Source organism: Sciurus vulgaris (genome assembly GCF_902686455.1).
Source record: "Sciurus vulgaris genome assembly, chromosome: 17".
Classification (NCBI taxonomy): Eukaryota; Metazoa; Chordata; class Mammalia; order Rodentia; family Sciuridae; genus Sciurus; species Sciurus vulgaris.
The window spans coordinates 37,265,190-37,289,305 of NC_136478.1; the positions used below are offsets into that span (position 1 = coordinate 37,265,190).

The 24,116-nt window shown below is 35.4% G+C and overlaps 1 protein-coding gene across 2 annotated transcripts in view; it reads left to right on the plus strand.

Moving 5' to 3' along the window:
• Window positions 1–215: 215 nt before the first annotated feature.
• Window positions 216–24,116, plus strand: part of SHCBP1 (SHC binding and spindle associated 1) — a 29,921-nt gene continuing 6,020 nt past the window's right edge. For both annotated transcript variants that reach the window (XM_079116988.1, XM_079116987.1), the window contains exons 1-12: window positions 216–334; window positions 2,754–2,921; window positions 3,109–3,224; window positions 4,678–4,886; window positions 9,815–9,907; window positions 13,248–13,481; window positions 13,566–13,734; window positions 14,033–14,153; window positions 16,873–17,004; window positions 18,175–18,293; window positions 22,849–22,935; window positions 23,276–23,417. In XM_079116988.1, coding sequence (XP_078973114.1) covers window positions 232–334; window positions 2,754–2,921; window positions 3,109–3,224; window positions 4,678–4,886; window positions 9,815–9,907; window positions 13,248–13,481; window positions 13,566–13,734; window positions 14,033–14,153; window positions 16,873–17,004; window positions 18,175–18,293; window positions 22,849–22,935; window positions 23,276–23,417 — 1,693 coding nt within the window. In that variant the 5' untranslated portion in view covers window positions 216–231. The remainder of the gene's footprint in view (window positions 335–2,753; window positions 2,922–3,108; window positions 3,225–4,677; window positions 4,887–9,814; window positions 9,908–13,247; window positions 13,482–13,565; window positions 13,735–14,032; window positions 14,154–16,872; window positions 17,005–18,174; window positions 18,294–22,848; window positions 22,936–23,275; window positions 23,418–24,116) is intronic.

Below are 24,116 nucleotides of genomic sequence, written 5' to 3' on the forward strand. Positions count from 1 at the left end.
CCAAATTATGTCCCAATTCAACTGTGTACAAGTATGTCCCAGTAAGCCAAAGAAAGGGAATTTGGGAGAGAACAGCGGTCCCACTGGCCGGTAGGTGGCGCTGAGGCTTTGCCGCGAGGTTGGTGCAGGCTGGGGGCGTGGCTCCGGGGGAACCGCCTCCGCCCGGCTATCCAATCAGAAGCGTCTTTGTCTTAGCGTTCCCTTCGAGGCCGCTGCCCGCGGAAATTTGAAATGGCTGACGAGTTGCCGACGGGTGGAGGTCTGGGGCTTGGGGCGATGGTACCAGAGCGCACTAACTGGGCAGCCGAGGAGGAGCCGGCGCCTCTGGAGAAAGGTGAGCACTTGCCAAGCTGGGCGGACAGTATCCGTGGCGGCCTGGGGCGTCGGGTCGCTGGCAGGGAGCCTGGGTTGCAGACCTGCCGGATTCTGCTGGCCACCGTGGCGGCTATGGCTGTGCCAGGCCCGCACCCACTCTCAGGATGTCAAAGTGGTCAGGTACACCGGGGCAATTACCTGTCTCCACCCTCTTTGTCTCAGCTTTCCTGAGGCTGGAGGGAGTTGGTTTAGGCCAGGAATTCCCAGCCTGAATCGGTTACCGGAAGCTTTGAGCTTATTTATCTATTGAGCAAAGATTTTTTTTTTTTTTTTTAAATCTGCATCTCAAAGGAGATCGTAAACCACACTTCCCCTTTTTGAAAGAGAGAACCTCAGAATACTTTTTCTGAGCACTGAAATCAGATGACCTGTCTGCCAATTTGGGACAGAGTTCAGAAATAGAATGCACGTCCCATAATTCTCAGGCCTTTCTATCTCTTCTTGAAGATTCCATTAATTTTGGGGGGTGGAGAGAGGAGTGTTGGGAATTGAACCCAGGTCCTTACAAGCATTCTACCACTGAGCTACATCCCCAGACCCCCATTTACTTTTTTTTTTTTCTCTGACATTTTAAGCGGGTTTACATTCTTTAATACTTTCAATTGTGTTGTGTAGTGGAAAGAATTCTGGCCAAGTGAGAAAACATAGGTGTGACTTAATTACAAATGTATCTTGTGAAGGGCAAAAGTTGATTAGCTTGTTTTTCCCTCTTGGAAAATAGAGCCAAAAGTTCAATTTACAGTGAAGATAAAGTGAGATAATGTGTAAAGAGTCATATTTTTGAAGTGGTTGTAAAGACTTATTCTGCATGCTATCACATGGAATCTAAAAAAAGCTGAACTTTGTGAAATTGAGCATAAATAGTGGTTACCAGGGGTGGGGAAAAATGAAGAGCTGTCAAAGGGTACAAATTTGAAGTTATGAGTTGAATAAGTACTAGAAACTTAATGAATTAATGGTGAGTATAGTTAATAATATTGTATATTTGAAATTTAATAAGAGTAGATCATAAGTGTTCTCACAAAACAACAACCACAAATCTGAAGGGAGTCGGGGGAGAAAGGAAGGAAGGAAAGGAACTGTAAGGTGATAGAAATGTTAGCTCTATTGTGATAATTCATAATATATATGTATCAAAACATCAATGTACACTTTAAATATTTAAATTTTTGTCTTTTATACTTATGTAAATGTAGAAAAACAGATCAAAAACAATATAGCTATAAAGAACGGTGTTGTTTACAAACAAAAACATGCATGTTATGTACCCGGCACTGTTGTAAAAGATTAAGAAATGATTTACTTATTCCTTGATTGAAGTGGGCATACTATTTTTATCTTCCCTTTGTAGGCAAGGAAATGAGACTTGGAGATAGAAGACACTGATGCCCTCTCTGGCTTATGTGCATCAGTGTTTGTAAGCAGCAGAACTTTGAATACACATTGGTCATCCTTGGGGTTGAGTAATTCTGGTGGCCTGAACAGGGGCAAAGGAATGTAAGGAAGGACAAAAGGGAAACTGAAAATAAGGGAAGGTGGGGGAAGACTGACGGCTGCTAAGATTGACTTAAATCCCTAAAACTACCTGTGGAAACTACTCTGCCAGTGTAAATGCCACTTCGGCATTTTTTGTATGGCAATAGTTTTGTCTATTAAAAATATCATTTACACAGAATTAGATACGTCACTGGCTACATCACACCTTGTGAAACATAATTACACACAGGCCAAACCTAAGGTGATTTGCATTTTCTGATCTTTTCCTTAGACACAGTCATTGAAATTGGTGAGGAGGAACCTAGTAGCCTTAGTGAAGTAAATATGCGTTATTAAGAATCTTTCATCCATCTTTATTGAGGGGGCATTGACAGACTTATACTGTAGAAAATAAGGGAGGCTTCAACTCAATTGAGAGGGAGTATCAGCTCCATTTTTTAATGTAGCTTAATGTAATTGTTTTTTTTTTTTTTTTTTGGGGAAAAAACAACTATAAGATACTTGACCATTATAACTTGCTAGTTTTAGTAGTAAAAATAAAAATCCAACTGTATCCTTTAATGGAGAACTTAGGTGATTTCCACTGAATTAGAAAATAGTCTTCCTTTGTTTTGCCCCCTAAACCTCACAAAAAACAACAAAAACCTAACCTGTGAAAAATCTTAAACTTTTATTGTTTTGAAGTAGAATTTTGATTTTGAGATACTTTTGTTTTGGAAGCTAGTTTCTTCTGAAGGTGGTAGACATGAGTAGAACATTCATACCCAAATCCTTTTGTGTATTTTGTTTGGAATTTCTAAACAAGGGCGGGAAAATAGAAGCACTCTAAGCACAGGAAGTACCTGGGATAGTTAAGTGTACTTGTTTTTATTGTTCTTTAGGTTTGTTCCAAGATGAAGAGTCATGCAGTGATTGTAGCTGTCATGATAAACCAGTTACTAGTTTACGAAGTTTTGTGCCAGAAGGAAAAACTCATTTCCCAGAAATTTTCCAAACAAGTCAACTTTTGTTCTATGAACGATTCAGAGCCTATCAAGATTACATTTTAGGTGAGCAGGTTTTTTTTTTTTTTTTTTTTTTTTTCTTCTTTTTTATCTTTTTAGTTACAAATAGAATGACTGTCTCTGTTTCTGAGATTGCCATTTGTTGGTTCTGAGAAAGTAGATGTAAATGAATTTATTAACTTCTCTCTGCTTTATGCATACTCGGTTCTTACTATGTTTAATTTGTTTGTAGCTGACTGCAAGGCCTCTGAAGTAAGGGAATTCACAGCTGAGTTCTTGGAGAAGGTCCTTGAACCATCTGGATGGCGGGCGGTCTGGCACACTAATGTGTTTGAGGTGCTGGTTGAGGTAAATTTAATTCTGTTGTTAAGACATTTGTCTTTAGCTATAAGCACTTACTTCAGACTGTTATAGCCAAAGTGCTTATTTTTAATTAAAGTTTATGAGCTGATTGAAAATAGCATGTTTTTCTCATCTAATTGCCACAGTGTACTAAGTGTTCCAGTGTATGAAGTGTTCCGCAAATTTTAAAGGCTACTGAGGAGGAGCTACCAGGAAATTAAGGTGGTTTAAATTTCAGTGTCCTTTGACAAGGGGAAATGGATTATAAACCTAGGAAGTGGAGGAGGTATTTGAGATCATTTTAAAAATAAGGAGGCCTAATTATGAAGTCAACAGAGTTTTAATTAATTTTTTACCTTCTTAGTTTAGCCCATTAAGTATCTCAAACCAAACAGGCATTTTAAAACTCATCCATTTTTTGCTTAACAAATTTGTAGAAATGTGGTTAATCTCTTGATAATGTGTCCCACTGCAGAAAGTAAAACAATCTTATTTTTCAACTGACTGGGCCCTTCACATTAAACTTGCATTCTAATTTCAGCTGTGAATGTTTCTCAGTGTTTGTTAACTGGACCACAAAAAGCCCTGTTAAACCAAAATGTTAAACCAGGGAGTGTGAATTCAGTGTGACTGTAGCTCCTTTAGAAAATAACATCCCATACTGCAGTGATTATGTATGAATCAGTGTTTTAGCTCTTCCATGTGAATTTTTAAATTTTGGATTCGCTGATATCTTTACTTGAAGTTCAGATATGTTAATTTGGTTGTGGTAATTCTCTTCTTCCCCTCCAATCAATTTTCTAAAAGAAGTCAAAGTCATTGTCTTAAAAGACTAGTGTGCCATTTCTGTGTATTAGCATTTAAAACGCTAATACATTGCATTTATCAAGGGCTTAGTGTTGGTTTTATGGCTTCTCATTATGCTGGAGAACAGGTAAAATCCGAGTTCCTTCTGATGTTTCATGTCCTGGTCACTTTGCCTTTCTCATGTATTGCTGTCCCTGCTCACTCCCAAACTATTTCCTTTGGTTCTAGCAAGAAGCACTGTCTTTAAAAAAAAAAAAAAAAAAAAAAAAAAGAAAGGGCTGTCTTTCTCCTCCTCCAGCTGCCAAGCTTATCTCTGCCACAGGACTTTTGCACTTTCCCTGCTCTTACATGACTGCTTCCTTTTTGTTATTCTCAGCTCAGAGGTGACTTACCTTGGTCATCCCAGCAAAACCAGGTTGCCATACCTGCTTATTATTCTCTGTCACATATTCATCACCATCTTATTTTTCTTCCTGATTACAATGTAAGCTCCATGAGGGTAAGAGCCAGACCTTTCTCATTTTCCCTTTATATTATGAAAGAAGACTCCCTGTCCCCATTCCATGCTTTAAATAAATTAGGCTCTTAGTAGTGTTTTATGTGTGTATCTGAATTTTGATTTATATGTGTTAAGTAACATTTTAAATTTTAGGTTATAGATGTGGACTTTTCGGCCTTGAAGGCAGTCGTGAAGCTTGCTGAACCCTATGTCTGTGACTCTGCAGTGAGCACTTTTACCTTGGATTGTGTGAAAGAGCTCCTTGATCTGAAGGAATGTCGGTTGCCCCTGCAGGAGTTGTGGGTGGTGTTTGATGGTTCTGGAGTGTTTGACCAGACAGCACTTGCAATTGAGCATGTCAGGTAGGAACAGAAGTTTATAAACATAACCTTGTGGCCCAAAACTTTGGATGAAATGAAGTAATTCTGATCTCTGTTGGATTCAGATTAAAAAACTCAAATATACGAACTTTGTCATTGCAGTGTGTGTGTGTGTGTGTGTGTGTGTGTGTATGTATGTATGTATTTGTGTATTTTTTTTTTTTTTCTGGTCCTGGGGATTGAATCTGAGAGTGCTTTATCACTGAGCCAAATCTCAGGCCTTTTTATTATTCTTTTGAGACAGGGTATCACAAAATTGCTTAGGCTGACCTTGAACTTATGATCCTCCTGCCTCAGCCTCCTGAGTTGCTGGGATTATAGGTGTACATCACTGTGCCTGGCTGACACTGTGATATTTTAAAATATTCAAAGATTAGGAGAATCTTGAATTTTTTGTTGTTGTTGTTTTGTTTTGCAGTGCTGGTGATTAAACCTAGGGCCTTGTGCTGCTAGGTGAGTGCTCTACCATTGAGACACTCTTCTAGCTCCTAGGAGAATCTTTTTAAAATTAATATTCATAATATTCATTTTATGATCATTTCAAACTTATAGAAAAGTTGAAAAGAATAGTACAAGGAATACCTTCATTAGATTTCCTCAAATATTAACAAAAGATAGGAGATTCTTAATTTGGTTTGTATAGATTTAGAAACTTCTTTGAAAGTTATAGATGCTAAGGCTTTTGGTTGGTATATTTGAATACGATAAAAAGAAAGGACAGGTAGTAAAGAAAGTGGTGTACTATGATCTATGTGTTGATAAGCCCAATATACTTTTTTTTTTCCAGATGTGTCTAATCAGAGAAGGTATTTTCTTAGGCTACTTCCTGATCTTTAGAGGATGTGTTTGTTCATGTGTCCTTTTTGGCATAGTTTATTTCCACTTGCACAAGTGTACCCTTCCGTGCCCCGTAAGTGAGAAAGAAAGCCCATGATACCTGAATTGATTGGTATGCTTTTAAAATATTTCAGATAAATCTTTTATCAAATAGTTCTTTATCCAGCTAGTTTTTTTGGATCTTCTTATATTTACTAAAGAAAGCTTACTTTAGCTCAAAAATGGACATATATTCCTCTAGGAAGTGGAAGACTTGATAATGTAGTGATCATAATATTAATAATGTGTGGTGTTTTGTAACAAGTACTTTCTAGTTTTTATACCATTAGTGAGTCCACCTGATTTTGCTGAGCTTAAGTTGAATACTCTATAAAGAAGCAGAATGTCTCAGACCTTGCTTCTGATATCTCATAGAAAATTTCTAATTGTGTGGAAAAGAGCATTTACCTCTAGATGTTTGGTATAGGCCAAGCAATATAAATCTAAAGAACTAGTTTCTGTCCAGAGCCAAAATAACTCCTTTTCTCATGTTAAAAAAGAGTCTGTCAATTGAAGCTGTTGAAGGTAAAGGGATAACTGGTAGGTTTAGGAATTAGCAGTCTAGGATCTAATCTCTTTTATGGTGTGAGAAGTTAGTAGAAAGAAAAGTACCTAGAATTGGTCATATTGTTTGAAGAAGAGCCTGGCTAAATTTGCTCTTCATTTGGATAGCTTGGATTCTGATCAGTTCCCAGAGACGGTCAAATTATGAGGGTGTTCATTTGTTCATGATTCAGTAAATATTTGAGTTTTGGGTCCTTAGTATGATATGACTGGTACATGAAGCAGACACAATCACCATCATCAGGAAGCTATTAAACATGGGCAATGAGCCTTGATGACATAATCATACCAAGATAGAGTATCCAAAGACTAGATTAGGTTGCTGCTCTGTTGTTATTTCCTGAGGAAATGATGTTTGAGTTTGGGTCTGAAGGGGTAGCCAAAGGAGGCGCAGGTGCAGGAAACAGGTGCAGGAACTGAGTGAGTTTAGGGAACTGAAAGGCCAGCATGGTCAGAACAGAGAGAACCAGGAAACCAGGCTGGAGAGATTGGCAAGGGTCAGAAGGTATAGGGCTTTGTCAGCCAATTAATCTTTTTTTTTTTTTTGTCTTTAAGAGCAGTGGGAAGCCATTGAAGAGTTTTCATTCTTGGGAGAATATGATCAGTTTTACGCTTGGAAAGTTTCATTGTAGCTTCTATGTGGAAAATGAATGGAGGGAGATGGAATAGGCAGGTCAATTAAGAGGCAAGAGAAAGAGAGTGGAAATTCCGAGAGGATAGGTGGAGCCTTATAAAAAAGTGGAGTGGTTGGGATACAGTGGGGAAGATGTGAGGAATGAGGAAGTTAGGACTGGACATGGAAGCAGTCAAGGCCAACTCCCACGTTTCTGTCTCGAAAGAATAAACACTGGATGAGGTGCAGATGTGAATGATAAGAAAATGCCTGACAGCATGCTGGTAAGGAGGATATTTAAGCTGAGTTATAAAATGTAAATCTAAGTGTACCAGGTGGAGAAGGTGGAAGACTTCTGACCAGCATTTTACATGGAAGTTTGAAAGAACTTGTGAAATTTGGAGTTTATATGCAAGAACTCTGTGCTTTAGAGTCAGAATATTGATCCTTGTAATATCAAGCTCAGGACTTCATTCTAAGGACAGAAGGGAGCCAGCAGAAATTTTTTAATGAGTAGGGGCATCTTCAAGTTCAGGTTTAAAAAAAACAACAAACAGGAGGCTGGGGATATAACTCGGTTGGTAGAGTGCTTGCCTCACATGCCCAAGGCCTTGGGTTCAATCTTCAGTTCCACCAAAAAACCAACCAAACAAACAAATAAAACCCCCCATATTCCAGAGGGCAAAGAGACTGACCACCCAGTCTACAAGAATTAAGAGCTGGCTTCATTTTCTGTGTTCTTTCCTTTTCATAGCAGAACTTGAAAGAGTTATGTATAGTCACGATCTGTACTTCCTGGCATCCCAGTAATGCTTCTACTCCCACTTCACCACTGAAATGGTGCTCACGGTCGCTAAAGACTTCTACGTTCTCATATCCAGTTGACACTTCTCTGATCTCATCTTGCTTGGCCTCTTGGCTGCATTCTAGGCATCTGGTCATTCCCATCTTCTTAACACACTCTCCTTCAGCTTCTGGGACACCGCTGTTCAGATGGTATCTCACAGACTTGCTTTCTTAGTCATCCTGGCCAGCTCTTCCTCTTGTGCTCAACATGTAAAATGTTAGAATTACCCAGAGATCAGTCCTTAGTAATGACAATGGTCTTAGTCTGTTTCCATTTGCTATCCTAATACCACTGACTGGCAATCTATAAACCAAGGAGTTTCTTTTGGCTCATGGTTCTGGAGGCTGGTAAAGAGCATGGTAAAGCTCTCATGACTTAATTGCCTCTTAAAAGTCCTATCTCTTAGTACTGTTACATTGGCAATTTATTTTCAACATGAGTTTTGGAGAGGGATAGTCAAACCATAATAGCCATTTACTCTTTATTAATAATCAACTTTGGAAGCACATTAGAATCACCTGGGTTATTTTCTTTATAGAAATATTCCAAGTAATACATGAAGAAGGAATGGTAGAATCATTTTATAACCACTAATGGCATAAAGGTGGTAATCATCAATGACTGCTACAACCACTAGGTGAAAAACTGATAAGGAACTTTGTAGTGGGTTAATTAGACTGACAACACCTTAATCCATCCATCAGTTTTAACCTCATGAAAAAGAATGGCCAGGCTTTGTGTGCTTCCTGATAGAGGTGTATTATACCTGTCTTGAAGTATTCTTGCCAAAAATCTTTCCTAAAGCCAATCAAGCTACTAAATCCTACTATCAGTTTACTAGAGATAAAGAAACAGAAGAATGTGTTAAGTGATCCTATTGGGATGTAATCAACAAAGTTCAGAGTGTGGGAAACTATTAAGTAAATTCCATGAAAAGAAAGAGGAAAGAGTAATCTATAAAATAATTTAAGATCTATATTGATTAAATGCAATAGTTGACTCTTGTTTGATCCCAATAAAATTCTGTAAAACAACAGCAGGAGACAATTAGGAAAATTTGAACACTGTATATTTAATGATATAAGGCATGAAAACTTTCTTTTTGGTATAAAGACATTTTAGAGACAAAACTAAAAATTTATGAGTAATGTGGCTGAGATTTGCTTCAAAATAATTCAGTGTTAGGGTGATGGAGGAGGAGCAGAGGTATAAATTGGTGAGGTAGAGATGATAATGAGTTGATAATGGTTGAAGCAGGGTGATGGATACAAGGTATTCATGATACTTTGTTTTCTGTTGTATGTGTTTGAATTTTTCAAAAGAAAAAAAAAGTTAAATCATTTTGGGAACTTCAAAAAAATAGGGATGCTGATTCTCCCCCTATACTGAGATTCTGATTTATTGGTCTAGTATAGGGAATACATTTTAAAATCATCCCTGGGGACTCAAATGTGCAGCCAGGGTTGAGAACTAATGCTTTATATTATGTCCCTAGATGATCTCATCTATTCTTTAATACCATCAATATGTTGACCCTACCAGATTTATACCTCTAGCCTTGACCTTTCCTTTGAGCTCTGGGGTTCTGTATCCTTCTGCATACTGAACATCATCCACTTGTGGATCAAATAGGCTGGAACATGTTGAAAACAGAACTCTTTATTTTCAACCCCAAACCTTTTTCTCTCCCCTTCTTTTCCATCTCAACAATGGCATCATCTGCCCAGTTTTGATAGTCAATACATAGTTCTGATAAAAAGGAAGTCCTAACAGTACCAATGTTGGGGAAAAATTTTTCCAGCTGATCTAAAGGTCTGTATTTTATATGACTCATGACTGTCAATTATAACAAACAATACAGTATTCACATATCTTAGAGAATGTTGTGAAAATAATTATAAATAGTTATAAATGGTAGGATTGTTTTGATTTTCTTTTTAGCTCTCATCCCTCCAAAACTCCAATATTTTGAGCTGTTGATTGAATTTAAATGATACTAAACTCTTTCAGGTTTTTCTACCAAAACATTTGGAGGAGTTGGGATGAAGAAGAGGAAGATGAGTATGATTATTTTGTCAGATGTGTTGAACCTCGATTGAGACTGTGAGTATTTATTACTGACCTTGTATGTGTTGGAAAATGGATTTTTAAAAAAAATTTTACCTGTGTGATATACACATACATGCCCCAGATGCCATAGATAGAAACAGACTGATGTACAAATAGTACAGCCCTTTGGCAAATTATTAAATGAAGCTTGTGTGAAGTGTAGACACCTGCATTTTAAATTTATAAACTGTTTAAAAGCAGAGAATTCAAGAACATTTAAATTATATAGCTCACTATTTGTGAATATGAATAAAATTGAGCTAGTATGTTAAAAGCCTTTTGTTAAATTCAAAGACAATTGTTAGAAAAAAAGTGAAATTATTTGAATTATAGAAGACTCTTGCTTTAATTTTTTAAAGACTACTTTTAAAGGTGTATGGTTTTATTCTAATGTTTTGTCAAGCTCTTGCTTTGTTTGACAAATAGATGAAAATACTAAATCATTAATATTGGTGAGAATAAAAATTTCCAAAGTACCAAAGTACATTTTTGTAATTTATCATTTTGGTGGGGAAAAGCCCTTCCATACAAATGTATAAAAATTAACCATGTAACACTGACCTTCTTAAATGTGGTGTTTATTTATCATTCCACTAGATGGTGGTCTAAGACCAATAATTTTCTTGTATTCATGAATTGTAATTTAATAGGCAATGCTGCAATGAGAATAAAATTAGAACTTGTCCTCCGAAAAAAGAATTATGGATGATGATTTTGTTCTTGTGTGAAAGATGATTTGACTCAGTAAGATAAGGCAGTAAGCCCTCACATTTTTGTGGAACCCAATTTAATTTAGTAAGTTTCTCTTGGTTTCAATAGTAAATAATAATAAAATAAAAAATATGTGAAAGTCTGGCTAATGATTCTTACTTGTTTAGAATTATGTATGTCTGATTTTAGCTCTTCATAAATTGGCTATATTTTCTATTCAGTCTTTCTAGTTTTTTCATTGTGCCTATTGTTTTCCCATAATGTACTCAATAAAATGACAGATTTTCAATAAGCCTGAATATTTTCTTGGTTGGTGATACTTGCTCTTAAACAGTAATGATTGGTTTTGATTGAAGTGAAATGTAATGGTTGGTGACTATCATGTGTATCTGGCAAATTTGATGTTTAGTTGGAGAAAAATTGTATTATGATTTGACAGCCTTGCTTGTTCTAACAAGAAATGATTTATATACATACCCTCTACATCACCAGCAGATGGAAAAGCATAAGGCAGAAATGATTTGGGTTATGGAGAAGAAACTATGGTGCTTGGTGGAGAAACTGGAATGTTATCAAATGTAGGCAGATCTGAAAAAGTCCTTTAAGATAGGAGTAGAGCTATCAGTAGACAAGATTTAAAAGGAATCAAATCATACCACTGTCTTGATTTTACACTGTGGTAAATATTTTTCCTTTCTAATTCAAAAATATAGCATTTCAGAATTTAAGGGTCTGAGACACAAAGGTTGGTTCATTGCTTCCAGACCATGAAGTATCAATGTAATGAGGAGAAATAAAGTGATTGGCATGGGCATTAGAAATACTAAGAAACTGATTTTAAAATTTGAGCTTTAGGTCTGGGGTTATGGCTCAGTGGTAGAGCATGCATTGCCTGGCATGTGTGAGGCCCTGGATTCGATCTTCAGCACTGCATATAAACAAACAAAGTGTCCATCGACAACTAAAAAAATATTTTAAAAATTTGAGCTTTAATCTTCACGACTTAGTAGACCTGATCAGTCAGTGGTCTGCTCCCTAATTTCTTCTTTGCAAAGTGGATTTACAGAATATCTTTGAATGATTATGGATTAACCACAGCAGACAAAATCCTCGCTTTCCAAGTCACTTAATTTATTTACTAGAAAAGTGGGGAAAAATTACTTTTTATTTGTTTTAAATACTATTTGAGTGTTCACTATAATTTGACGTAAATTTGTTTAGGATATGGTTCTTTTTTCTCCCCATCTTATTCAGAGTATAACTAAGTAAAACAAAAACAAAAACAAAACAAAAATATCATCTAAGGCAATCGTTTTCAACCTTTGCTACACATTAGCATCCAGGGAACTTAAAAAATTTACTTCTAGCCATTGTGGTGGCAACTTGTAATCCCAGTGGCTCAAGATACTGAGGCAGGAGGACTGCAAGTTCACAGCCTCCCTCAACAATTTAGTGAGGCCCTAAGCAACTTATCAGCCACACCCTTTCTCAAAAAATAAAAAGGGTTGGGCATGTGGCTCAATTTTTTAAGTATCCCTGGGTTCAATCCCTGGTACTTAAAACAAAAACAAAAAAACAAAAAAACTTTGAGAGACCCATTTAATTGGTCTGGATGCAGGTCTGGCCAACTGTAGTTTTGAAAACTTCCCAGGTGAGTTGAATATTAAGTTAGAGTTGAGAAGCTGTGACCTAAGGCATTGCTAGTCAGTGTATTTTTAACTAAGAAATAAAGCAGTTATTTTAAAACTGTACATAATGATGGTATTCTTGTATTTTATTTTCAAAACCATTTTCTTTTTCATTAATTTTATATCCATTAACTTGATTGTACATCCTGAAATTATTTTATTGCACCCAGAAATACTTTTTGATATGTCTTTACAGAATTTCAAAGGCGATCTCTAATAACCTTCCTGAGATATTTTTTGTGCATTAAATTTAGGCAGAACTCGATAATTTAAAGAATCTAATTGTTGATCCTATAAATCTGGTAATCATGAAAGTTGTGAAACAATTTCAGACACTTCCCTCCCTAACCCCACTCTCAAATCCCTCTTGCTATCTTTTTATTATTAAGATTTCGAGTTTTTTTTTTTTTTTTTTTGGTGTGTGTGTGTGTGACTAGTGGTTTAACCCTCAGGCTCTCTGTCACTAAACTACACCCCCAGCCCTTTTTATTTTTTATTTTGAGACAGGGTCTTGCTAAGTTGCTGGGGCTCTCTTGGAATTTGCAATTCTCCTGCTTTAGCCTCCAGAGTTGCTGGGATTATAGGCATGTACTACCATGCCCAGCTTGAATCTCAATATATGAGAAGAAATATTATCTAATATAGATAATGTTTATAGATTATGCAATTTGAACTGACAGTGTTTTAAAAATATGATGCTTGGATCTAAGGGGGAAAAAATTCTCAAAAGAAGAAAAGTTAGTGACCCTAATGAAGCTGTTCTTCACACTTCCAATTGCTTTCACTAATAATAGAGTGCTATTCAGAGCAACTTAACGTATACCCGAGTTAAATACTGTAAAACACTTTTCTTGCTGGATCTTTGAGAACTAAATGAGCTGTCTTAATGATGAGAAAATGTACTTGGAAGGCAATGGATTTCAATTTACTTTCAGGTATTATGACATTCTTGAAGACCGAGTTCCTTCTGGACTTGTTGTTGACTACCGTAATCTATTGTCTCAATGTGAGGAGAGTTACAGGAAATTTCTAAATCTGAGAAGCAGTCTGTCAAATTGTAATTCTGATTCTGAGCAGGAAAATATCTCCATGGTGGAAGGATTAAAATTGTATTCAGAGATTGAGCAGTTGAAACAAAAGCTAAAACTCATTGAGAATCCTTTGTTGAGGTATGTGTCTTTGTTTTTCTTAACTAATTACCGTCTTTTTAGTTATCTTACTGAGAACTGATGGATCTGTTTGGTTTCTTTAAGGTATGTGTTTGGTTATCAGAAGAACTCTAATATTCAAGCAAAAGGCATCCGTCCAAATGGCCAGAAGGTCACCCATGTGGTCTCCTCCACCATGATGACTGGTCTGCTGCGGTCTCTGCTCAGGGACAAGCTTTGTGAAGAGCATTGTGAGGGAGAAATAGAAATTGAGGTAAAAGGGAGTTTCTTACTCCCAGTGACGTCTTTTGATTAACACCAGATTTTTATGAATTCTACAAAGTGTTTATAGAAGCTTTTTAGGGCTGGTTTTCTTGTGAAATGGGAAGTAGTAAGAGTGCTGCCTTTTGTTAACAATAGTCACTTATAAGCACATTTGGGGCTCAGTGCACTATCACAGGAGACACTTAATGCAGTTTGTGTTCCATTTTAAGAATGAGACATGAAGGCACTTGCAATAATACTCAAGTTGCTTTTGGGGATATATATTGCAATATGTTTTTGTTTTCTAGTTCCACAGAGATCCATTGTCTGCTATAAATGCCTGCTTTGAAGGTGACACTGTTATTGTTTGTCCTGGTCATTATGTGGTACAAGGCACATTCTCCATTGCCGATTCCATTGAATTGGAAGGTGAGTATGGATGATAACCAATCTCTCATGCATTTGTATAAGTAAGCAGTAAGTCACTGATCTTGTTGCAGTTCCAAGAATGTGATTTCAACCAATTTGGTTTTGAGTGAGATGCCTTGAAACATTAAGGGTATTTAAAAACTTTCAGGGGATTGACCCAGCGTTTAAGCAACTTGAATCAGGTCTTTGAGACAGTATATATGTTGAGAAGATGTTTACGGCACTTTTCTTTTTTTTTTTTTGTTAAAAAAGAGACCATTAGGAAGAGGTATACTTTGTAGATTGTAGGCAGTTTGTGGGAAAAAGTCTAATTTCTGAAATGGAAAAATATTCCCAGCAAAATATACATATATCTACATCTATATCTATGTTTAGTATTTTCTTATCTGTTACTTGTTCTTAGGTCATATATTTTGTGGATATCTTGGTACCTGCTCTTTTTTGTTTTAAATTTATCTTGTTTTTATGAGAGGTATTTTTTTTTTAAAGTACATTTAATTTGGATTGGTGCAAAAATTATCATAATTCTTTAAAAGTTTACTGAATGTCCCAAATGCTACTTTTTGTATCCTGGCCCAAGTATACTTTTGAGAACATCAATATTGGAAGATCGTATTAAAAGCAACTTTTTAATAATTATAATCTTACTGTTCATTCAGAGTGATTCCTAAATTTAAGTTACTTTACAGTTGTTCATTTTGGTTCTGCATATTTCTATAATGTCAAATTTAGAAGCACCTGTTCAACTGTTTACCAGAATAGCTTTAAGTTAACAATAAAGCTTGTAATGCAAAAAAAAAAAAAGCATATATCATATTGGGACTTAAGCAGCTGTTCACAATGGCTTAAGCTGTGTTCTTTATCTTGTCAAAACTTCTTAATAGAAGCAAGACTAGGAGTTTAATTTCCTGCTGTTCACTACTATATCATCTCACACCCTTTTTTGTTTTATGCCTATAATTTTTGTTTTTTCTTTTCTCCAATATTTGATTTATAATAGATGTATGTGTATAAATAACACATATGCAGGGAAATCGCTGCAATAAAAATACTTTATTTTTTGGCATAGTGAAAATAACATTGATATTATAGATTGTTTGGTGGATAAAAGTTCTTTTTAGATTGGTGAGGAAATTATAACGTAATTGCCAGAGTGTTATAAATAACCATAGAATTCTGATGGTTAAGTGTAAAAATGACTATAAATTTACTAACAGAGGACATTTCTAAGAATTGGGGAGACAGATGGGATCTGCAGTATGTGTATGTGAAATATTAGTAATCCATTGCTAACACTTGTAACAAATGATATGTATTGAGTACCTACTATGTGCAGGGTAGTAACAGCACTTACAGTAGGGCTTTTCATTCTTGTTTAAAATATCCCTTCGGTTAGGTAATGGTTTTGTTTTTAACTGCTAAGAATACGTAATTTGTATAATAATCTCAGGTTTTTTTCTCAACATGGAATTCTTTTTATCTTTTTTATTTTTCTGAAGATAAACAATGATTGTTGTAGACAATATGCAAAGTACAGACAGACACATACAAAGAATCAGAAACAACTCAATCCAATCATCCATTGTCCACCCTGGTAGCATTCTTGTGTATGGAGTCTTATTGAATTTTCTAGTGTCCCTCAAGGCTTGTCTATTCTCTTCAGGTAGCTTTGCCTATTCAGTGCAGTTACTTACTACTTTCATCTATGCAAGCAAAGACTCATCTTTATGAGAAGACTAGAAAAAATAATAAACCAAACATCCAAATACTTACCTAACTCTAGTGAGAGTTATTTCTTATGGCTTTGTTTGTGTGCTTCTGTTTTATGATGAAAGGAAATCCTCTAGTTTTCTGAAAGTGCATTCAGAGGCTAGGCCTGCATTATTGGTTGGATTAAGGTTTAGTTGGGTGCAGTGATGTGTACCTATATTGGACGGGTGGAGGCAGGAAGACTGCTTGAGCCTCAGAGTTTGAGGCCGGCCTAGGCAGCATGGTAATACCCTATCTCAGGGAAAAAAAAAAAAAAAAAAAAAAAAGAAAAGATTCACGAAACCTGATTTTAAAAAAGTTGGTTAATAAAGTATACTCTTTTTTGGTATTAGCTTAAGCTGTTTGAAGTCAGTTTGTCAGGTTTTAAGTTCATTTGTTTAAGGAAATATTAAAATTAGATAATCTTGAGAAATGCTAGATTTATTCAATATAATTTATATTAGAGTCATAAAAATCTTAGAGACAAAAACTTAGAAGGACTGAATGACCTAGAATTATTTATTTTTTATAGCAGTTTTGTAAATGAATTTAGTGATGAACCGATCTAAGGTGGTTGGCAGAATAGTCTTCCTAATAGACAGATTGCAGGGTTGTTACTGTTAAAATTGGATACCCTGGGGCTGGGGCTGTAGCTCAGTGGTAGAGTGTTTGCCTAGCATGTGATTGAACCCAGTGGTTTGATCTTCACCACCACATAAAAATAAATAAATAAAATAATCCTGTCAACCTATAGCTGTAGGTATACTTTTAAAAAAAATACATATTTTTTAAAAAAAAAAATGGCTACCTTGGCTTAAACAAAGTATGTGGAGAGAGAGATTTTATTTAAATACGACTAGGTTGACTGGTCTCGAATTACAATTTGAAATTGAACTAGTGGAATTTGTCCTAACATTTTTATGTTCAGGTGTTTTCCCTCATTCTTAAGTGTTCTTGCTCTCTTCCTTAGGATATGGTTTACCAGATGATATTGTGATAGAAAAGAGGGGCAAAGGAGATACTTTTGTGGACTGCACAGGTGCGGATATTAAAATCTCAAGCATAAAATTTGTTCAGCATGATGCTATAGAAGGAATCTTAAGTAAGTAGCTGAATATTTGGTGTATTATTTCTTCTAGACTTTGAAAGATTACTTTCTGTACAAGATGGAATTTAGTGCAATGCCACTTTAGTATATGGAAGGCTGATTAATTACTGTGTACATAGCATGATGAGTTAAGAAGCTTACCCAAGGGGAAAAACAGTTCAGCTTATTATTATTATTATTATTATTATTTTTACTTCAGCTTATTCTTAAAAACTTGTTTTTTATCAGTTTCTTTTCTGTGTGATCCTTTCTTTTAAAGCATTCCCATATTGTGTTTTGTGTTCTTTGTATTCAGTTTAGCATTAGACTGAAACTTGCTACCTTCATATTGTGCTAAGATTTGGATATAGTGTCCCCTAAATGTTCTTGTGCTGGAAGGTTGGTCCCTAATGTGGTGGTGTTGAGATGGTAGAATCTTTAAGAGTTGGGATGTAGTGGAGGTAATTAGGTTACAGGGGTTCCATCCTCACAAGTGGATTAATGCAGGTCTTACAGGAGTTGATCAGTTCCCCTGAGAGTGAATTGTTATAAATGAGCAAGCCTGGCCCGTCACCATTCTCTGTTTCCTTGCTATTACATGTTTTCCTTCCACATGCAGCTGTTGTCCTTTCTCCTCCTCCATATTGTCATACAGTTGGGGAGATCTTGTGAAACACCGTGCTTGGACTTTATAGCCACCATAATCGTGAACCAAAAAACTTTTTTTTTTTTTAATAACAGTAAAAAATGTTATTTTATTATATTATAGCAGTGTCAGGTATTTTATTACAGCGACATAAAACATTGTTTCCTGGAATCTGTATTCCCTTTTTTGGGGACTTTTCCTTCTTCCTTCTAAGTCACTTAGCAAAGTTGCTTGTATATGTATATATATGTGTATATTTGTGTGTGTGTGTGTGTGTATGTACAGTTTTTGTTTATGTAACATAGGTGCTTTTGCATTTCTGAGGTTAAGACATTTTCTGAGGATGTTGCCTTTAGGTTTTAGGAAATAACTCACTATAGTGATTATTTAAATTTTATGAATTTGTAATTCAGGTAACAGTTTATATGGTACCTCTTGAGGAATACTTAGACTATAGCTAATGTCAACTCTAAGATATTTCTAATATTGGAATAGTCACATTACTTCTTAAAGCAGTTAACTGTATGTTTTCATCATAGTCATTCACCGTGGCAAGACTACATTGGAAAACTGCGTGTTGCAATGTGAAACTACAGGAGTCACAGTACGAACATCGGCTGAATTTTTAATGAAAAACTCGGATTTATATGGTGCCAAGGTATGATAATCTTTCATTTTTTAGAGGAAAGTAATTAATTTGGTTTAAGTTTTATATAATTAAGATATGGGACCAAGATATAGATGCATACTTTGATTTTCTTTCTTCAGCTAAAATCTTATTTAACCATTAAGCATAAACATAATACAGTAGTATTTTTAAAACAGAGATTAGGAAGAAAAAGAATAAATCTCATGATTTTGCTATGGTAATTTAAAGAGCAATTTAGGCCCTTAAAATGATAACTTTTAAATATTTTTGAAACAGTTGAAGCTTAGTTGCTTTTTTTTTTTTTTTTTTTTTTTTTTTAGTTGTAGATGGACACAATACCTTTATTTTATTTATTTATTTTTATGTGGTGCTGAGAATCAAGCCCAGTGTCTCATACTTGCTAGGCAAGTGTCTACCACTAAGCTACAACCCCAGCGCCAAAGCTCAGTTGCTTTATTAAACAAAACTTTTAAATTTGAGATAATTATAGATTTACATGCTATTATAAGAAGTAATACAGAGAGATCCTGTATGTATACCCTTTATCAGTTCCCCTAATAGTATCATCTTGCAAAACTATAGTACAATGTCACAACCAGGATATTGACTTTGGTTCAGTTGAGGCAAAGAATATTTCCACCACCACAAGGATCCCTCATATTGCCATTTTATAGCCAAACTCATTTGCCTCTCCCACCAACCTTCTCAACTATTGGCAAACTCTCATCTGTTCTCCATTTCTATTATTTCATCATTTTAAGAATGTTATATAAATGGAATTACATAGTATATAACCTTTTGGAATTTGCTTTTTTCAGTTAAGTGCAATTCTTTGGAGCTTTATCCAGAATTTGTATGTACCAATAGTTTGTTCCTTTTTTTTTTTTTTTTTAAATGAAGGCACTTTGGCACAATTGCTAATTGCAGCATTTTTTATCATGGTTGCTTTGATATTATTGTCAACTAATTCTAACATCTTAGACATTTTGTAGTTTATATATATATTTTTAAATTTTTTAATTTATTTTTTATTTTTCAGTTGTCAACGGATCTTTTTTATTTTATTTGATTAAGTGCATTAGAAAATGATTAACTGCAAGGGACGGGGAGGGGAATAGGAAAGACAGGAGAATGAATCAGATATAACTTCCCTATGTTCACATATGAATATACAACCAGTGTAACGCCACATCATGTTCAACCACAAGAATAAGTTATACTCCATGTATGTATGTCAAAATGCATTGTCATGTATATCTAAAAAGAACAGATTAAAAAACCTTTTTAAAAGAATTTAAACCTCATGAAGGAAAAAAAAAAATCATTCATTGAGCTCTGAAACATGAATCTAATAACACCTGTTTAGATATTGCATAAATAAAATAACTCTGGGGAGCTGCTCTTCCCAATACTTGGCTATACCCTGTCTAACCTTAAGAGTCTGAAATCATTATTTATAGCATTCCTGAAGCTCTCCCAGTGGAAGAGAGAACTGTGGATTGTTTCTTCCAAATGAAACAACCATTCTCCACCAAGGTACCAGAACAGCCAACAAACCATAGAAGATAAAGTTTTTTAGGCCTCTGCTTGAAACCAATAGCTAAAGTGTAACTGCTGGTCTTCAGCCAGGGCTATAGTTTGTTCCTTCTTCTTGTTGAGGAATAGACCAACATGTGGTCATTTTTGTTTGTTTATTCAGGTATTGAAGAAGTAGATGATCTAGGTTTTTTCTCATTTTTATCTATAGTGAGCTCCTTTAGCTTGATAAAGCTTATCTATAAAAAGCTGTTTAACTATATTTAATGATGAAATACTGAATATATTCCTCCTAATATCAAGAACAAGGTAAGGACATCTGCTCTCATTATTCATCATAGTGCTATAAGTTCTAGCCAGTTCAATAAGGCAAGAAAAGGAGACAGAGGGCATATAAAGCAGAAAGGAAGAAATAAAAGTGTCCCTATTTACAAGTGATGTCATTATCTGTACCAAAAATCGCCTAAAACACTACTGGTTATGAAGTTTCCTTTTGGTTCTTTTATCTTCTATTTATTTGCTGAGACTTTTCATTTGTTTTAAGTATGTTCACAATTGCTAATTGCAGCATTTTTTATCATGGTTGCTTTGATACTATTGTCAACTAATTCTAACATCTTAGACATTTTGTAGTTTATATATATTTTTTTAAAATATTTTTATTTTATTTATTTTTCAGTTGTCAACAGATCTTTTATTTTATTTGTATGTGATGCTGGGTATTGAACCCAGGGTCTCACACATGCCAGGCAAGCACTCTACCTCTGGGACATAACTCCAGTTCCATTTTGTAGTTCTGACATCAATTGATTGTCTTACTTAGTTTGGCATCTTCCTGGTTCTTGGTGTTTTAAATGCTTTTTCAGTTGAAACCTGGGGATTTTTATATTTTGAGAGTCTGGATCTTCTGTTTTGACTGGGCTTCTCTGAGTGCTATAGAAGGGATGGAGTAGGATGTGGGTCACCTTCTTATTGCTAAGGGGAGGTAGAACTCAGACTTCCCAGTTGGCCTGGTTACTCGGGTTGGGTGGGGTAGTTCTTTGTTACTGCTGGCTGGGAGTGAGAGATCCAGCTTCCTTCATGGTTTTCAATGACAATGTTGAACTTGGGGCTGGTCTTGTAGTCACTGGGCAGTGATGAAAATCCAGATTCTCCACTAGGCCTGTTCTGATACCACCCCAGTGGGGAGAATTGCAAGCCCCCTGTCACTGCCAGGTGGTTGTAAAAGTCTGGACTTCTCATGTAGTCTCCACTGACACTGCTAGGGCGAGGGCCTTGTTACTGACTACTGGGGATGAAAGTTACCTGGTTACAGCCTGATTAAAGTAGAAGTCTGGGCTCTCCTCTTGACCTTTGCTGGCATTGAGTGGGAATGGGGCCATTGTTTTTTTTCCTGTGATTTTTGGCTGAAATAGAGCTATTATTGTCTAAATGTTTTTGTCTTTGGTTGTCTGGTCTTTTGACTAGATCTTTTCTGGTCTGCATATGTTCATGTTTCTGGATCACTAGCTTCTTCAGTTCCAAGTCTGGGGATTATGAGGCAAAGGGAAATCCCAGGGAACTCACTATTGTGTTGGTATCATTCTTTGGATCTTGAGGTCCCAAACTGTTCTTTTTCTCTATATTTTTCAGTCTTTTAATACTTGTTTTATATATATGTTGTCTGTGTTTTTGTTTTTTTATACCTTATAGAAGGAATAGGAACATCTTACTCCATCACACCAGAAGTAACAGTCTCAATTACTTTTAATTGCCAAGTAGCTGTTTACCTTCACTTTCTAAGTGACTACTGGTTTAAATTGTCCTTTTAAAATTTTACATTATTCCTGATAGGTTGGTATTTAATTTTAAGTACTTTTTTTGTATATTCACATGCCTTGTAATGGCATTTCAGCATGACACATACAATTATGAATACCACTTAACCTAGGTGTATATATAGTAGGCTATACAACCTAGGGTTGTGTAAGTATACGCTAGGATTACATAATGACAAAATCACCTAACAACATATTTCTCAGAACATATTCCTATTATTAAGTGACCCAAGAATGTACATTTTTTTAATGTGCTCCTAAATCTTTTTTGCACATAACCCAAAACTGAAAATCTCTTAGCTTAAAAAAAAAAACTTTTTTTACAGAAGAGTTAGGTTAATGTATGCGTAGGGTTCAGCCATATGTAAAGAAGGAAGTAATAACAAATGTTCTCTCATGGTACACTACTACTCCAGAAAAACAACTCAACATCCATGTAGTAGATGTGTCATAAATGATTATAATAAATTTTTCTTCAATGATATTGTGAATTAACATATTCTGAAATGGTTTCTTAATTATAGTGATTTTTGTTTTCCAAAGTGTCTAATATAATATTAGGAATAAATAATTCCTATTACTGTTACTTTTTTGTTGTACCATGTGGTAACAGGGGACAGTGTGAGAGAATTGGATCATGTATGGGTCTTTCTGGTCACTCTGAATAAGTGACATATCAACTGCTAATTTTAACATGTATATAGTAGTAGAGGCCATTGGAAGTGATTTTTAAATTACTCATGGAAGTGATTTTTAAATCACTGTGACTGACTTATTTTTAAAAACAGAATCTTATTTCTGTCTTCAAATTACAGTATTTTGCTAGACTCATACTGTTCTCCAACTAATTGAGTATGTCTGAGAATGGTCATTTTGATTAAGTGCATCTTTCAACAAAATTGTTAAATGACTTTTTTTTTTTTTTTTTGGCAGAATCAAAAAACTGATTTGTCTAGAATAAGAGTGGAATAAAAATCAAGTTTTGATACTCTTAGCCACTCTGTGTGTGTGTGTGTGTGTGTGTGTGTGGTTTTTGAAAGTGGTAAATGATCAACAACTTATTGGAAATGGAGCAAATAGAAATGTTGATTAGAAATACCTAAAGAAAGTTATCTGTAAAACATTTCATTTGTTCTGTATTAAAGGCTAAGAAGTCATTGTAATAAACCTTTTTAAAACTGATTGCCATTACCTCAAATTGTAACTTACAGGGTGCTGGTATTGAAATATATCCTGGGAGTAAGTGTATCCTGAGTGACAATGGGATCCATCATTGCAAGGAGGGGATCCTCATTAAGGTGAGCATTAGCTGAAATACATTCTTTCCAAAGATTAGAATGGTTCACCTAAGAAATTATGTTTTATTAAATTTTTATGTTTGATTCTATTACTTTCTAGTTTTGAAAGCATAAACAGCATAGAGATTTAAATAACCTAAGTAATTGGTGATTTCTTGTGAAAATGCTTCACTGTCTTTAGATCTGTAGAAATGACAGGAACGCTGTGTCATTCAGAGCTACAGTGTATTAATAAGCATAGCGTTTCTACTTTATTTTTAGAATAGTGTGAAAAAAGATTTTTAAAGCAGGCAATGTTGAATATGACAGTTTCTTAAGACATTTGTTTTCAATGTCATAGGACTTCTTAGATGAGCATTATGACATTCCCAAAATATCCATGGTAAATAATGTCATACACAATAATGAAGGTTATGGTGTTGTTTTGGTGAAGCCTACAATTTTCTCTGACCTGCAAGACAGTGCCCACGATGGAACTGAAGGTATGCTATATTTAGTAATTTTTTATATAAAAACCAGATATAGTTTGCTTTATTTCAGCATTAACCTGATTAGGACCTGAGTCTTCCTCCCCTCTTTAAAAATATTCCTGGAACATGCTTGGGCATGTGGATAGAGAAGCTTGATAGAGAAGTGATAACATTATAGAATCTCAGGGTGAAAGAAACTTTGTCAACTAGTTTGGCTGTTCATTCAAAACCTTGTGTTGTGGTTTCTGTGATCCCACAGTTGCTCTGGTTTCATGCTTGGTTTTCGGTAGGTGTATAGAATGAGGATAGGTATATGCTAGCAATGGAGGCTCCTACTGACGTTTGTGAAGGGAGGAGGCGGTGAAGTGAGTGTGGCAGGCGGAAGGCTGCATTTACTTAGGGCTACACAGGAGTTTGCCTGTGTGGTTTGCTACACAGGGCTAAACAGGAGTTTGCCTCTATTTTTCATTGGTAGAAGTAAGGGCCTCTCTGTCATCTGCCCACTATTAGATCTGTTATGGATAAGAATTAAACATGGATGTGGACGAGGGAAGTTGAAAGTGTTTAAACAGTAGCCCTTGTTATTCTTCAGGATCTGCTCCATTATATTTCTAAAAGTTTTTATCTCCACCTCACAGGGTGAAATTAAGGTGTCAGGTGAGCAGGACTTTTATCTGAAAGCTCTGGTGAAAGAATCTACTTGCAAGTTTA